The 17,757-nt window shown below is 37.2% G+C and overlaps 1 protein-coding gene across 18 annotated transcripts in view; it reads left to right on the top strand.

The window, feature by feature from the left end:
- Positions 1-13,929, top strand: part of SACS (sacsin molecular chaperone) — a 232,554-nt gene extending 218,625 nt beyond the window's left edge. For 17 of the 18 annotated variants that reach the window (XM_039536976.1, XM_039537011.1, XM_039536892.1 and 14 more), the window contains one exon: positions 801-13,929. In XM_039536976.1, coding sequence (XP_039392910.1) covers positions 801-12,361 — 11,561 coding nt within the window. In that variant the 3' untranslated portion in view covers positions 12,362-13,929. The remainder of the gene's footprint in view (positions 1-800) is intronic. The other variant, XM_039537042.1, reaches the window with a different exon arrangement.
- Positions 13,930-17,757: the final 3,828 nt, after the last annotated feature.

The raw sequence follows: 17,757 nt of genomic DNA, 5'->3' as shown, positions 1-17,757 counted from the left end.
TCTCCTATTGGTTCTGCCACTGTCCTGCAGAGCTATCATGGGAAATGTATTAATTTCCCTGTGCTTCAGTTTACCCATTTGCCTATCTTACAGAAGTGTTGTAGGGTTTAACTATGATCTATTTATTTAGAATACCAATGGATAGTTCAAAATATATTCTTTTAAATAAAGACTGATTCATAGTAGACATTTTTACAGACACACACGCACACCTCTCTCTCTCTCATATATATTTTTAACCCCAGATTCAGCATTTGCTATATAGTAGTTTTGTTGCTACCAAATTTTTTTTACTGACTGAAGGTTGAATAAAGCTTAGGCTAGTACCTAGGATGGTCCTGCAGTTTGTTCTAACCACTAGGCTACACTTCACATTGTTTCTAAACATAAATATTAATTGAATGGTTAATGCAAAAAAAATCATTTATCTGAGCCTTTCTGTTTGAGTTTAAGCAAGCAAAAGGGCAATCCCTACATGCGCTGCCGTATTTTATATATTGAAGATGAACTCGACATCTGTTTTTGAGTGCCCAAAGACTTTGTGCAAAACTAACATACTGATCAGTTGCAACCTGGTAATTGTTTCTTGTACTAATATGTAATGGTCTTGATTTAATCAACTCAGCAAAGTCAGATGAGACCTTTGAGCTCAGGTCTGAAATCATCTTTGTGAACAAGCATAGGAATTGGGAAGTTTCCTGTCCTGATTTTTCTGTTTCCTTTATGAAAAAAGTACAGAAAAAAGTATTTCTCCTGTATTGTTTGATTTTCATGGAGTTATTGTTTTATTTTGATTTCAGGAAGACCATGCACTCAGCTGCAGCTTCTGAACCCTGAACGATTTGCCCGGCTTATCAAAGAAGTTCTGAATACTGTGTGGCCTGGCAGAGATATGGTGGTACAATGGTATCCAGTTTCAGAAGATAAAAATCACCCATCTATTTCATGGCTTAAGATGGTCTGGAAGAATCTATATATACACTTTTCTGAAGACTTGACTATGTTTGATGACATGCCACTTATCCCGAAGATGCTGCTAGAGGAAGACCAGGTATTAGTGGAACTTATTAGACTTAGGACTCCACCTGCAATTATTTTAGAAGATGAATCTGAGACACAGCTTCCAGGATTTTTAGCTGACATAATTCAAAAACTTGGTGGTGTTGTACTTAAGAAGCTAGATGCCTCTATACAACATCCACTTTTAAAAAAATATGTGCATCCACCATTACCAGGTGCTGTTTTGCAGATAATGGAGAAACTGTCATTGCAAAAACTGTCCAGTCAGGTTTCATCATTACCTCCAACACATAAAGATGCTCTTAGGGGATTCTTAGCTAGTTTAACTGATGCCAGTGAAAAAGAGAGAAGAATTATTCAGGAGCTACTGATATTTAAAAGAATTCAACAATCATCTGATGAAGGGGTCACAGCTTTTACTGGATTAAAAGGTTGTAAAGTGTTGCATCACACTGCCAAACTTCCACCTAGTCTGAGACTTTCTATTCCAATAATTGACAGCAGTGATGAAGCTACCATTCGTTTAGCTAATTTATTAAAAGTAGAACAGTTAAAGAGCACAGATTGTCTAAAGTTTATTATACAGGATATTCAAAATGACTTTTATTCTTATGATGAAACAATACAGATTATGCTCTGGGTTCTTGAAAATCTCACTTTCCTCAAAAATGAAAATACAGATGTGCTAGATTGGCTGTCATCACTAAAATTTATTCGGATTTCACAAGGAAAGATAGTGTCGGCCAATGAACTTTTTGATCCTGAGGTAGAAGTACTGCAAAATCTGTTTTATGCTGAGGAGGAAATCTGCTTCCCACCCAGTATTTTTACAGCATCTTCAGATATTCTTCATTCTCTGAGACAAATAGGTTTAAAAAATGAAAGTGATCTTGAAGAAAAAGACATTATGCGAGTGGCAAATAAAATTGAAAGTTTGCAAGGTGATTCTTGCACAAGCCATGATGTACTACTAAGAAAAGCTAGAACTCTGTTAATGATTTTGAACAAAAATCATATGTTGTTGCAGTCAGCTGAAGCAAAATCAATGCTGAAAAAATTAAAATGGATTCCAGCATGTAAGGAAAGACCTCCAAACTATCCAGGATCACTGGTTTGGAAAGGAGACCTTTGTAATTTTTGTTCACCGCCAGAAATGTGTAACATAGCTCATGCAATTTTAGTTGGTTCATCAGTTCCCTTTGTGGAAAGTGTCCATTTAAATATAGAAAAAGCACTTGGTATCTCCACCAAACCTGGCATAAAAGCAGTCTTAAAACACTTTAAAGTAGTGGTTGATTGGCACAGTTCTAAAACCTTTAGTGATGAAGACTATTACCAATTTCAGCATATCTTGCTTGAAATTTATGGATTTATGCATGATCACTTAGAAGAAGGTAAAGATGCTTTTAAAGCCTTGAAATTTCCCTGGGTCTGGACCGGTAAAACATTTTGTTCCCTTACCCAGGCAGTAATAAACTCAGTACCTGATCTTGATCTCCAGCCTTATCTGCATAGTGTGCCAAAAACTATGGCTAAATTCCACCAATTGTTTAAAAGTTGTGGTTCAATTGAGCAGTTGACACCAGACCACGTTTCCATGGTCATTCAGAAAATATATCTAAAGAGCGAGCAATCTCTCAGTGAAGAGGAGAGTAAACAAAATCTGCACATTATGCTGAATATTATAAGATGGCTATACAGCAGTCAGATTCCAGCAAGTCTGAATACACCTGTGCCTATATATTGTATCAAATGTCCTTTTAAGCTTGTAATGAAACCAATTCATGAATGTTGTTATTGTGATATCAAAGTTGATGACTTAAATGATTTGCTTGAAGATTCTGTGGAACCAATAATTCTGGTGCATGAAGACATACCCATGAAAACTGCAGAGTGGTTAAATGTGCCATGCCTCAGTACAAGATTGATTAATCCAGAAAATATGGGATTTGAGCAATCTGGGCAAAGAGAACCTCTTACTGTAAGAATTAAAAACATTTTGGAGGAATACCCTTCTGTTTCAGATATCTTTAAAGAGCTGCTTCAAAATGCTGATGATGCCAATGCAACAGAATGTAATTTCATGATTGACATGAGAAGAAATATGAATATAAGAGAGAATCTTTTGGATCCAGGAATGGCAGCATGTCATGGACCAGCTTTGTGGTCATTCAACAATTCTGAATTTTCTGACTCAGATTTTCTAAATATAACTAGATTAGGTGAGTCTCTAAAAAGAGAAGAAGTTGATAAAGTTGGGAAATTTGGACTAGGGTTCAACTCTGTTTATCACATCACTGATATTCCTATCATTATGAGCCGAGAATTCATGATAATGTTTGATCCAAACATTAACCATCTCAGTAAACATATTAGAGATAAATCTAATCCTGGGATCAAGATTAACTGGAGTAAGCAACAGAAAAGGCTGCGAAAATTTCCTAACCAGTTCAAGCCTTTTATAGGTGTGTTTGGTTGTCATTTACCGTTGACTGTGGAGGCTCCTTACAGTTATAAAGGAACACTTTTCAGACTTTCCTTTAGAACTCAGCAGGAGGCTAAAGTGAGTGAAGTCAGCAGTACTTGCTACAATACAGCAGACATTTACTCTCTTGTGGATGAATTTAGCATTTGTGGTCATAGACTGATAATATTCACTCAGAGTGTAAATTCAATGGTTCTGAAATATTTGAAAGTTGAAGAAGCTGACCCTGGTGTAGCACAAGATACAGTGACTATTAAAAAAAGTCTGTGTTCCTCTAAAGCATTGACTGCGCCTGTTGTAAGTGTTTTAAAGGAAGCAGCTAAACTGATGAAGACTTGCAGCAGCAGTAATAGAAAGCTTCCCACTGAAACACCAAAGTCTTCATGCATCCTACAGATAATAGTAGAAGAATTTCATCATGTATTTAGACGGATCGCTGATTTACAGTCTCCACTTTTCAGAGGTCCAGAAGATGATCCATCTTCTCTCTTCGAAATGGCTAAATCTGGGCAGATGAAAAGGCCAGTTGAAGAACTGCCACAAAAAACAGTAGATTCTTCCACTTGGCTCATATGTTCTTGCATGGATACTGGTGATGCTTTAAAATTTTCATTACATGAAAGTGGACGAAGACTAGGTCTTGTCCCCTGTGGTGGAGTAGGAGTACTGCTGTCTGAAACTCAGGACCAAAAGTGGATTGTGAAACCTAATTGCAACAGCATTGGGGAAGTATTCTGCTATTTACCTCTACGAATAAAAACAGGTTTACCTGTTCACATCAATGGCTGTTTTGCTGTTACTTCAAATCGAAAAGAGATCTGGAAAACAGACACAAAAGGAAGATGGAACACATTATTCATGAGGCATGTTATTGTAAAAGCCTATTTAGAAGCACTTTGTGTTTTACGTGACATGACAGTCAATGGCGAGCTAGCTGACTACAGTTACTATGCAGTGTGGCCAGATCCTGACTCTGTGCATGATGATTTTTCTGTCATATGTCAAGGATTTTATGAAGATATAGCTCATGCAAAAGGGAAAGAAGGGATCAAAGTGTTCTCTGATGGTTCATCTTGGGTTTCCATGAAGAATGTGAGGTTTTTAGATGATTCAATACTGAAACGTTCAGACATTGGACCTGCAGCCTTTAAGATCTTCCTCAAATACCTTAAAAAAACTGGATCAAAAAATCTTTGTGCTGTGGCGCTTCCGTCTTGGGTAAAGGCAGGGTTTGAAGAAGCAGGATGTAAATATATACTACTAGAGAACACTTTCTCTGAGAGACAGTTTTTTTCTGAAGTCTTTTTCCCTAACATTCAGGAGATTGATGCAGAGTTGCGTGATCCTTTGATGCGTTATGTTCTGAATGAAAAGGTTGAGGAGTTCTCAGGAATTCTTTGTGTTACTCCCTGTATTCCTTGTTCTTTGGATAGACATTCTTTGGTAATACCTTCAAGATTGATCCACCCTGAAGGAAGAGTTGCAAAGTTGTATGATGCTAAAGATGGAAGGTTTCCTTATGGCAGCAGTCAGGATTACCTTAATCCAGTTATCTTGGTTAAACTTGTTCAGTTAGGTATGGCTAAGGATGACATTTCATGGGAAGACCTAATAGAACGTGCAGAATCAGTAGCTGCAATTAATAGGAATGATCATGTTGCAGCCTGCCTCAGAAGCAGCATTATATTAAGTCTCATTGATGAAAAACTAAAATGTAGAGATCCTAGAACTAAAGAATTTGCTGCAAAATGTCAGACAATTCCTTTCCTCCCATTCCTCACAAAACCAGCCGGCTTCTCATTACACTGGAAGGGTAGTGACTTTCAGCCTGAAACAATGTTTTCAGCAACTGACCTTTTCACTGCTGATCATCAAGATACTGTTTGTCTTTTACAACCAGTTCTTAATGAAAATTCCCATTCCTTTAAAGGTTGTGGGGCCATATCATTAGCTGTCAAAGATTTCTTGGGTTTGCTTAAGAAACCAACTGTTAATATGGTCATAAATCAGTTGCAAGAAGTTGCAAAGTCATTTGATGGAATTACATTGTATCAGGAGAATATCACCAATGCTTGTTACAAATACCTCCATGAAGCAGTGCTACAAAATGAAACAACGAAAGCAGTGATCATTGAAAAGTTGAAAAATTTTAGTTTCATTCTTGTTGAGAGTGCATATGTTGACCCAACAAAAGTGTGTTTTCATTTGAACTTTGAAGCAGCACCATATCTTCATCAATTGCCTAATAAATATAAAAATAGTTTCCGTGAACTATTTGAAAGTGTAGGTGTAAGACATGCTTTTACAGTTGATGATTTTGCCCTAGTTCTTGAGTCTGTAAATCATGAGAGGGGAAGCAAGCAGCTAACTGAAGAGAATTTTCAGCTTTGTAGGAGAATTATTAGTGAAGGAATATGGAGTCTCATTAGAGAGAGGAAGCAAGAATTATGTGAGAAAAAATATGGTGAGATTTTGTTACCAGATATTCATCTAGCACTTTTACCTGCTAAATCTTTGTGTTACAATGACTGTCCTTGGATAAAGGTTAAAGATACAACGGTAAAATATTGTCATGCTGATATCCCTAGAGAAGTTGCAGTAAAGCTTGGTGCAGTACCCAAGCGACATAAAGCTTTAGAAAGATATGCCTCTAATATCTGTTTTACTACTCTTGGGACTGAGTTTGGACAAAAAGAAAAATTGACAAGTAGAATTAAAAGCATTCTTAATGCCTATCCCTCTGAAAAAGAAATGCTGAAAGAGCTCCTTCAGAATGCAGATGATGCAAAAGCTACAGAAATCTGTTTTGTGTTTGATTCTAGACAACATCCAGTTGATAGAATATTTGATGAGAAATGGGCACCACTTCAAGGACCAGCACTATGTGTTTACAACAATCAGCCTTTTACAGAGGATGATATAAGAGGAATTCAGAACCTTGGAAAAGGTACTAAAGAAGGAAATCCATGTAAAACTGGACAATATGGTATAGGATTCAATTCTGTGTATCACATTACTGACTGCCCATCTTTCATATCTGGTAACGATATACTCTGTATCTTTGATCCCCATGCTAGATATGCACCAGGTGCAACTTCAGTGAGTCCTGGGCGCATGTTTAGAGATTTAGATGCAGATTTCAGAACACAATTCTCAGATGTACTTGACCTTTATTTAGGAAATCACTTTAAAATGGATAATTGCACAATGTTTAGATTTCCACTTCGAAATGCAGAAATGGCAAAAGTGTCAGAAATTTCCCCAGTTCCATGTTCAGATAGAATGGTCCAAAACCTCCTGGATAAGCTGCGCACAGATGGAGCAGAACTTCTAATGTTTTTGAATCACATGGAAAAAATTTCCATTTGTGAAATAGAAAAAACAACTGGAGCACTGAATGTGTTATATTCGGTAAAGGGCAAAATCACTGATGGAGACAGATTGAAACGGAAGCAGTTCCATGCATCTGTAATTGACAGCGTAACTAAAAAAAAGCAGTTAAGTGAAATACCTGTGCAACAGATTACTTACACTATGGATACCGAAGACTCTGAAGGGAACCTTACATCTTGGTTAATTTGCAATAGGTCAGGTTTTTCAGCTATGGAAAAGGTATCTAAGAGTGTTATATCAGCTCACAAGAATGAAGACATTACCCTTTTTCCACGTGGAGGAGTAGCTGCTTGCATTACTCACAACTACAAAAAACCACATAGGGCATTTTGTTTCTTACCCTTATCATTAGAAACCGGGTTACCTTTTCATGTCAATGGACATTTTGCTCTAGATTCTGCCAGAAGAAATCTGTGGCGGGATGATAATGGAGTTGGAGTAAGAAGTGACTGGAATAATAGCCTAATGACAGCACTAATAGCACCAGCCTATGTTGAACTACTGATTCAACTGAAAAAACGTTATTTTCCAGGCACTGATCCTACAGTATCAGTATTGCAAAACACACCTGTTCATGTTGTGAAAGACTCTTTGAAAAAGTTTTTGTCTTTCTTCCCAGTTAACAGACTTGATCTACAGCCAGATTGGTATTGCTTAGTGAAAGCAGTTTACAGCTGCATTCATGAAGATTTGAAACGCCTTTTACCTGTTGTGCGGGCTCCAAATATTGATGGCTCTGATTTACATTCTGCAGTTATCATTACTTGGGTTAACATGTCTACCTCGAACAAAGGTAGGCCATTCTTTGACAATTTGCTACAAGATGAGTTGCACCACCTCAAAAATGTAGAGTACATCACAACACGTAAGACAGTGGCAGAAAATGTTTATAGACTCAAACACCTACTTCTAGAAATTGGATTCAATTTGGTATATAACTGTGATGAAACTGCAAATCTTTACCATTGTCTTATAGATGCAGATATTCCTGTTAGCTATGTGACTCCTGCTGATGTCCGCTTTTTTTTGATGACCTTTTCTTCTCCAGACTCTAATTGCCACATTGGAAAGTTGCCTTGTCGTCTTCAACAGACAAATCTGAAACTCTTTCACAGTCTAAAACTTCTGGTTGACTATTGCTTTAAGGATGCTGAAGAAAATGAAGTCCAAATTGAGGGATTGCCACTACTTATTACACTTGACAATGTCTTGCAAGTTTTTGATTCAAAGCGACCAAGGTTCTTAACAACATATCATGAACTGATTCCGTCTCGCAAGGATCTGTTTATGAACACTCTGTATTTGAGATACAGTAATATTTTACTTACCTGTGATGTAGCAAAAGCTTTCGATGTCACAAGTTTTGCTGATTTGTTATCATCCGTGTTGCCTAGAGAATATAAAACCAGAAGTTGTGTACGATGGAAAGAAAATTTTGCAAGTGAATCTTGGCTTAAAAATGCATGGCATTTTATCAGTGAATCTGTAAATGTTAAGGAAGACCAAGAAGATATGAAACCAAAATTTGATAATATTGTTGATACTTTGAAGGATTGGGCTTTGCTTCCAGGTACAAAGTTTACTGTCTCAGTCAATCAGCTTATAGTGCCGGAGTGTGATGTCTTGGTGCCCCTCAGCTTAATGCATATAGCTGTTTTCCCAAATGCTCAGAGTGATAAAGTTTTCCATGCTTTAATGAAAACTGGTTGTATTCAGCTTGCATTGAACAAAATATGCTCCAAAGATAATGTTTTAGTGTCTCTGTTGTCAGGATATACAGCAAATATAGATAATCCGTCAAGCATTCTGAAAGCCATACATTATATGGTCCAGACCTCGACATTTAAGACTGAAAAATTAGCAGAAAGTGATTTTGAGGCCCTCCTAATGTACTTCAGTTGCCATTTAAGTAATTTGATGTCACAGGATGACATCAAAATTTTAAAGTCTCTCCCATGTTATAAATCCATTAGCGGTCGATACATCAGTATTTCAAAATGTGGAACATGTTACATACTCACAAAAAGTATTCCTTCAGTTGAAGTGGATAGGTGGACACAGTCAACTTCATCTGCCTTTCTTGAAGAAAAAATTAACTTGAAAGACTTGTATACTGTGCTTGGTTGTGTCCCTGTAGATGATCTTGAAGTGTATTTGAAGCATCTTTTACCAAAGATTGAAAGTCTATCTTATGATGCAAAGGTGGAGCACCTGATCTACTTAAAGAACAGACTCTCTGGCATTGAGGAAGCTTCAGAAATAAAGGAACAGCTGTTTGAAAAGCTGGAAAGCTTTTTGATAATTCATGATGCAAGCAATAGACTAAAACCTGCAAAACATTTTTATGACAGAACTGTAAAAGTCTTTCAAGTTATGCTTCCTGAAAAATTGTTCATACCTCAAGATTTTTTTAAAAGACTGGAACAACTCACAAAACCGAAGAATCAAGGGGCATTCCTTACATCATGGGTAACATTCCTGCGGAATATAGGACTAAAATACATTATTTCCCAGCAACAGTTACTACAGTTTGCTAAGGAGATCAGTATGAGAGCTAACACAGAAAGCTGGTCTAAGGAAACACTGCAAAGTACAGTTGATGTCCTCCTTCATCACATATTCGAGGAAAGAACTGATTTATTATTGGGAAACTTCCTAAAAGAATTATCTTTAATTCCTTTTTTGTGCCCTGAGCGTGCTCCTGCTGAAATTGTCAGATTTCATCCTCAGTATCAAGAGATTAATGGAACACTCCCTCTTATAAGATTCAATGGAGCACAAGTAAACCCTAAATTCAAACAGACGGATGTGTTACAATTGCTATGGACTTCATGTCCTATTCTTCCTGAAAAAGCAACACCTTTAAGTATCAAGGAACAGGAAGGAAGCAGTCTTGATCCACAAGAACAGCTTGAGCAGGTTTTAACTATGCTTAATGTTAACTTGGATCCTCCTCTGGACAAAGTTATCAATAACTGCAGAAATATATGCAATATAACAACTTTAGATGAGGACATGGTGAAAACCAGAGCTAAAGTACTAAGGAGTATCTATGAATTTCTCAGTACAGAGAAAAGGGAATTCCGCTTTCAGCTTCGAGGGGTTGCTTTTGTGATGGTGGAAGAAGGTTGGAAGCTCCTGAAGCCTGAGGAGGTAGTAATAAATCTTGAGTATGAATCTGATTTTAAACCTTACCTTTACAAACTTCCTTTAGAACTTGGCACCTTCCACCAGTTATTTAAACACTTAGGTACTGAAGATGTTATTTCAACAAAGCAGTATGTTGAGGTTCTAAGTCGCATATTCAAGAACTCTGAAGGAAAACAATTGGATCCTAATGAAATGCGCACAGTTAAAAGAGTTGTTTCTGGTCTGTTTAAAAGTCTGCAAAATGATTCTGTTAAGGTTAGAAATGACCTTGAGAATGTGAGAGATCTGGCCCTTTACCTTCCCAGTCAAGATGGTAGATTGGTAAAATCAAGTATCTTAGTTTTTGATGATGCGCCACATTACAAAAGTAGAATACAGGGTAACATTGGTGTGCAGATGCTTGTTGATCTTAGCCAGTGTTATTTAGGAAAAGACCATGGTTTTCACACTAAGCTGGTAATGCTGTTTCCTCAGAAACTGAGGCCTCGCCTACTTAGTAGTATTCTTGAAGAACTGTTAGATGAAGAGTCTCCCAAAACATGTCAGTTTGGAGCATTATGTTCTCTACAGGGAAGATTGCAGTTACTATTATCTTCTGAACAGTTTATCACAGGACTCATTAGAATTATGAAGCATGAAAATGACAATGCTTTCCTAGCCAATGAAGAAAAGGCCATAAAACTGTGCAAAGCCTTGCGAGAAGGCTTGAAAGTTTCCTGTTTTGAGAAGTTGCAAACAACATTAAGGGTTAAAGGTTTTTCTCCTATTCCCCACAGTAAAAGTGAAACATTTGCTTTTTTAAAGAGATTTGGGAATGCAGTAATACTGCTTTATATACAGCACTCTGACAGCAAAGACATAAATTTCCTCTTAGCATTAGCAATGACCTTGAAATCTGCAACTGACAATCTAATTTCTGATACCTCATATTTAATTGCCATGTTGGGTTGCAATGATATTTACAGAATTAGTGAGAAGCTTGATAGTTTAGGAGTGAAGTATGACTCCTCAGAACCATCAAAACTTGAATTACCTATGCCTGGAACTCCTATACCAGCTGAAATTCATTACACTCTCCTTATGGATCCAATGAATGTTTTTTATCCAGGTGAATATGTTGGTTATCTTGTTGATGCTGAAGGTGGTGATATATATGGATCATACCAACCAACATATACATATGCAATCATTGTACAAGAAGTAGAAAGGGAAGATGATGAAAATTCCAGTTTTCTAGGCAAGATTTATCAGATAGATATTGGATATAGTGAGTATAAAATAGTGAGCTCTCTTGATTTATACAAGTTTTCAAGACCCGATGAAAGTTCTCAGAGTAAGGACAGTGCGCCATCTACCCCAACTAGTCCTACAGAATTTCCAGCACATGGACCTAGGACAGTTCCTCCTCTTTTCTCTGGTAGAGAGAGCCACAAAACAACATCTTCAAAACATCACTCTCCCAAAAAGGTTAAGCTGAATTCTTTGCCAGAAATATTAAGAGAAGTGACATCAGTGCTCGAACAGGCTTGGAAACTTCCAGAATCTGAAAGAAAAAAGATTATTAGAAGGCTATATCTTAAGTGGCATCCAGATAAAAATTCAGAGAATCTTGATATAGCCAATGAAGTTTTCAAACATTTACAGAATGAGATTAACAGACTAGAAAAACAGGCCTTTATCGATCAAAATACAGACAGAGCATCAAGACGAACATTTTCATCCTCAGCGTCTCGATTTCAGTCAGACAAATTTTCATTTCAAAGATTTTATACTTCATGGAATCAAGAAGCAACGAGCCATAAATCTGAAAGGCAACAGTATAAAGAAAAGTGTCCATCTTCCACAGGGCCATCTTACTCTGCACGTTTCTTTGTACCACCCACATTCAAGTCTGTTGGTAATCCTGTGGAAGCACGTAGATGGCTTAGGCAAGCTCGAGCAAACTTTTCAGCTGCAAGAAATGACCTTCATAAAAACGCTAATGAATGGGTGTGCTTCAAATGCTATCTCTCCACAAAGTTAGCCTTGATTGCAGCTGACTACGCAGTAAGGGGTAAATCAGATAAAGATGTAAAACCAACTGCACTTGCACAAAAAATAGAGGAATATAGTCAACAACTTGAAGGACTTACAAATGATGTTCAAACACTGGAAGCTTATGGAGTAGACAGCTTAAAAACTCGATATCCTGATTTGCTTCCCTTTCCACAGATTCCAAATGACAGGTTCACTTCTGAAGTTGCCATGAGAGTGATGGAGTGTACTGCTTGTATCATAATAAAACTTGAAAACTTTATACAACAAAAAGTGTGAGAGATTTGAAAGTTAGAAAATTGTACTCTCAAGAGCTAGATATTTAATGTGATAGGATAGAACTGTAATTTACATGTGCAGATTACTGTATTTCTGAGAGGTTACACTTACCAAACAGCTTAGAAATACAATGGACATATTTGATTGGTACTGAAGTATTTAGAATTGAAATTAATGTAAGCAGGCCTTTTTTTTTAAAACTGAGTTTATTGTATAAGCAAACTGTAAAACGTGAATATTTAAAAATTTGCAGGGAGATTGTGCTGCAAAAAGTAGCTGTCTGTAGAGTAAATTGGTTTAAATTGATCTGCACTTTATGTAACCAAAACGTAGCGGTTTGTTAGATAAAGCTTGTATATAAACTTAGATTTTATTCATTTAATATTATGCTTCCAAAAATGTGGTGTCATCTTTTTAATATACTGATCAGATTGGACAAATTACTAAATGAAAATCATAAAATAACTTTGGAGAGGAGTCACTCCAGAGCATTTCTTTATTCTTTTATCTTCCATGGACATTGATGTCTCTCATAGTAGTATTCTTATCAGCTGGATCTGATTATCAGGTTGCTGCAGTATTACATCCTCACGTTTAAAGGATAATACAGTATCTTTGAAATGGTACAGTATTTTAATCCGGATTAATATTACTTGACTTAACATACAACATCATGTAGTGCATTGAATGCATTTACTTAATTGTAATATAATTAGGTATTTAATTTACATTTTCTGTTTAAGAGCCTGTTATTGTTTATTTAATGAAAACTGCATGTGGATAACGTAGGATAGGTGACCATTAATGTACAGAGTTTTATGAAGGGTTTTTGAAAACCATACCCCAAAACTAATTTCTCAAATGTCTAAATGCTTGAGTTTCATGTTTCTTTCTGTGTGTGTGTGTGTGTGTATATATATATATTTTTTTTTTTCCACAAACAAACATTGAAAATATAGTACAACTTGGTAATCCATTATTTGGTATATAGCAGGCAATATCTTTTGTTACATGTCAGAAGGTGCTGCAATATAATGTTCCTTTTATTTTGTCTTTCACCATGCCACCAGAGATGTTTGATTTTTAGTTTACCTTCTTTGTAATACTTCTGGTAATGTCATGTAATGTACTCAACATTAGCTGTTTGTAAGGAATTATGGGAATTTGTAAATAGGATTTTTTTTGTTTTTTGTTCCAAATCTGCCACATTAAACATAAATATTCATCACTTCCCAATGACACAATTATCATAACTGTTTACTTGCTACCACAGTGAAACTGTAGTTTCACTTACAGAATGTAAAGGCAAACAGATAATAACACGATTTTACAGGGGTGCTGTGCGTGCAGCAGCATGGTAATCCAAAAGAGGAAATGCTGACAAAGGCTTTCTCAGTTTCATGCACATAAATAAGGGCTTGTTATGTTCAGAAGTCTCACAAGTAATTATTGGTAATAGGAAGAAATTACGCTGTTTGGAAAACTGTATTGCTTCTGGTTGTGAAGCCATGTGATTATTTCTGCTGTTATATTAAGTGCCATAACTTTAATAAAGAAAAATGCAAACACATACTTCAATCTGGTGTGTCTTGGATTTATAAATTAGCCCAGTTTTAACCAATAATTTCAAGCTTACTTTTAGCTAAATGTATAATCACTCCATTTTGGTTCATTCTAAACAATTGTACAGTTTCCATCAGCATATTAAAAGAAAATTATGCAGATGAATGCTTTTTTCCTTGTAAAGGCTCATATGCCACATTTCACAGTTCATTGAAAAATGTAATTTTTGATGATTTTGTGAAATAACTAGCAATCAGGTATAGGAAAAACTAGGTGTGCTCATGAAATAAAGTAGCTTATTCTTCACAGCTTTTAAACAGGTAGTATTAATGATCAGGTAATTTTTATGGTAATTATGAGATGAAAAAGTGTTCAATGTATGTAGGATGTTTAAGTGCATCATTAAAATTACTAATAACATGAAAAAAAAGTTTAAAGTATTTTTCATTCTAACTTAATGTAAAATACCACCATATGGAATAGTAGTAAGAAAGCATCATAGGAGCAATTTGAATACTATTCAAAGACTTTCACAGAGACTCTTTTAAATAAAGAGTTATAAGTGAAAATATGTGCTTGCCTCAAAAAAAATGTTATAAACCCTTTAAAACAGTTGTGCAACATTGTACTGAATTAGCTTTGTTAGTCATATTTTACATATTTACTGAGTGCTGACAATGTGCTAGAGAAAACCAATTCTTGCCTTCAGTGGCTTAAATCTTAAACTTTAGATGTTGAACTGGGGAAACAAAAAGTCTGAATATACAGAAAAATCCACACATTGCCAGTGATATTGCCAGTTTCATCCTGGTATAATGCAGTCAACAAGTTATAACATTTTTGTATGCATATACTAAGGCATGTTTAGGTATCTGCTGCTCCTAATTGGTACCTATAGTATTAATATTCAATACAGTAATTATTAATGTACTATATTAATAAATCACGGGAGTCTTACTCAGAAGTCTGAATTGCCTTTTCGTTTGGGTTTGGTCCCTATCTCACTCCACTAATCCTAAGTAATGCAGCCTCATAAGGCCCAAAAGCAGTCAAAACGCTGCACTAGTTACTGTGCAGGAAGGCAATCCAGCATAGAAACTGATTGCACAAGGGCATTTTGCATCCTTAGCAGGGGGAAAATGTTGGTTTACTTTCTCATCCTCAGTTCTACCAAAAACTGTGAGAAGTGAAGAACATAAGAACAGCCATACTGGGTCAGACCAAAGATCCATCTAGCCCAGTATCCTGTCTTCTGACAGTGGCCAATGCCAGGTGCCTCAGAGGGAATGAACAGAACGGGGAATCATCAAGTGATCCATCCCCTGTCGCCCATTCCCAGCTTCTGGCAAACAGAGGCTAGGGACACCATCCCTGCCCATCCTGGCTAAGAGCCATTGATGGGCCTATCCTCCATGAACTTATCTAGTTCTTTTTTTCAATGCTGTTATAGTCTTGACCTTCACAACATCCTCTGGCAAGGAGTTCCACAAGTTGACTGTGCATTGTGTGAAGAAATACTTCCTTCTGTTTGTTTTAAACCTTCTGCCTATTAATTTCATTTGGTGACCCCTAGTTCTTGGGTTATAAGGAGTAAATAACACTTCCTTATTTACTTTCTCCACACCAGTCATGATTTTATAGAACTCTATTATATCCCCCCTTAGTCATCTCTTTTCCAAGCTGAAAAGTCCCAGTCTTATTAATCTCTCCTGATACAGAAGCTGTTCCATACCCCTAATAATTTTTGTTCCAATTCCAATATATCTTTTTTTAGATGGGGCAACCACAACTGCAATCAGTATTCATGGATTTATATAGAGGCAGTATGATATTTTCTGTCGTATTATCTATCCCTTTCTTAATGATTCCCAACATTCTGTTAGCTTTTTTGGCTGCCACTGCACGTTGCGTGAATGTTTTCAGAGAACTATCCATAATGCTGCCAAGATCTCTTTCTTGAGTGGTAACAGCTCATGTAGCTAATCATTTCATATATATGGCTGGTTTATGTTTTCCAATGTGCATTACTTTGTACTTATCAACACTGAATTTCATCTGCCATTTTGTTGCCCAGTCACCCAGTTTTTTTAGATCCTTTTATAGCTCTTCACAGTTTGCCTGGGACTTAACTATCTTGCGTAATTTTGGATCACCTGCAAATTTTGCCACCTCTCTGTTTAACCCTTTTTCCAGATTGTTTATGAATATGTTGAATAGGACTGGTTCCAGTACAGACCCCTGGGGGACAACACTATTTACCTCTCTCCATTCTGAAAACTTACCATTTATTCCTACTTTTTGTTTCCTATCTTTTAACCAGTTAACAGTCCATGAGAGGACCTTCTCTCTTATCCCATGACAGCCTACTTTGCTTAAGAGCCTTTGGTGAGGAGCCTTGTCAAAGGCTTTCTGAAAATCTAAGTATCAGAGGGGTAGCCGTGTTAGTCTGGTTCTGTAGAAGCAGCAAAGAATCCTGTGGCACCTTATAGACTAACAGAAGTTTTGCAGCATGAGCTTTCGTGGGTGAATACCCACTTCTTCGGATGCAAGCAGTGGAAATTTCCAGGGACAGGTGTGTATATATAAGCAAGCAAGAAGCAAGCTAGAGATAACGAGGTTAGATCAATCAGGGAGGATGGGGCCCTGTTCCAGCAGCTGAGGTGTGAAAGCCAAGGCGAGGACTGGCCTGCCACCCAAGGCCTGTGAAAGGCCAGTCCTCGCCCACAGACAACCTGCCAACCTGAAGCATATTCTCACCAACAACTGCACACCACACCATAGTAACTCTAGCTCAGGAACCAACCCATGCAACAAACCTCGATGCCAACTCTGCCCACATATCTACACCAGCAACACCATCACAGGACCTAACCAGATCAGCCACACCATCACCGGTTCATTCACCTGCACGTCCACCAATGTAATATATGCCATCATATGCCAGCAATGCCCCTCTGCTATGTACATCAGCCAAACTGGACAGTCTCTAAGGAAAAGGATAAATGGACACAAATCAGACATTAGGAATGGCAATATACAAAAACCTGTAGGAGAACACTTCAACCTCCCTGGCCACACAATAGCAGATGTTAAGGTGGCCATCTTACAACAAAAAAACTTTAGGACCAGACTTCAAAGAGAAACTGCTGAGCTCCAATTCATCTGCAAATTTAACACCATCAGCTTAGGACTAAACAAAGACTGTGAATGGCTTGCCAATTACAGAACCAGTTTCTCCTCCCTTGGCTTTCACACCTCAGCTGCTGGAACAGGGCCCCATCCTCCCTGATTGATCTAACCTCGTTATCTCTAGCTTGCTTCTTGCTTGCTTATATATACACACCTGTCCCTGGAAATTTCCACTGCTTGCATCCGAAGAAGTGGGTATTCACCCACGAAAGCTCATGCTGCAAAACTTCTGAAAATCTAAGTACACTATATCCACTGGGTCCCCCTTGTTCCCATGCTTGTTGACTCCCTCAAAGAATTCTAGTAGATTGGTGAGGCATGATTTCCCTTTACAAAAACCATGTTGATGCTTCCCCAACAAATTATGTTCACCTATGTGTCTGACAATTTTATTCTTTAATATAGTTTCAACCAGTTTGCCCGGTACTGAAGTCAGGCTTACCAGTCTGTAATTGCTGGGATCACCTCTGGAGCCCTTTTTTAAAATTGGCATCACATTAGCTATCCTACAGTCATTTGGTACAGAGGCTGATTTAAATGATAGGCTACAGACTACAGTTAGTAGTTCTGCAATTTCATATTTGAGTTCCTTCAGAGCTCTTGGATGAATCCTGGTGATTTATTACTTGTCCTGGTGATTTATT

Source organism: Mauremys reevesii, linkage group 1 (assembly GCF_016161935.1).
Source record: "Mauremys reevesii isolate NIE-2019 linkage group 1, ASM1616193v1, whole genome shotgun sequence".
Classification (NCBI taxonomy): Eukaryota; Metazoa; Chordata; order Testudines; family Geoemydidae; genus Mauremys; species Mauremys reevesii.
This window is presented reverse-complemented; position numbering and strand designations above follow the sequence as displayed.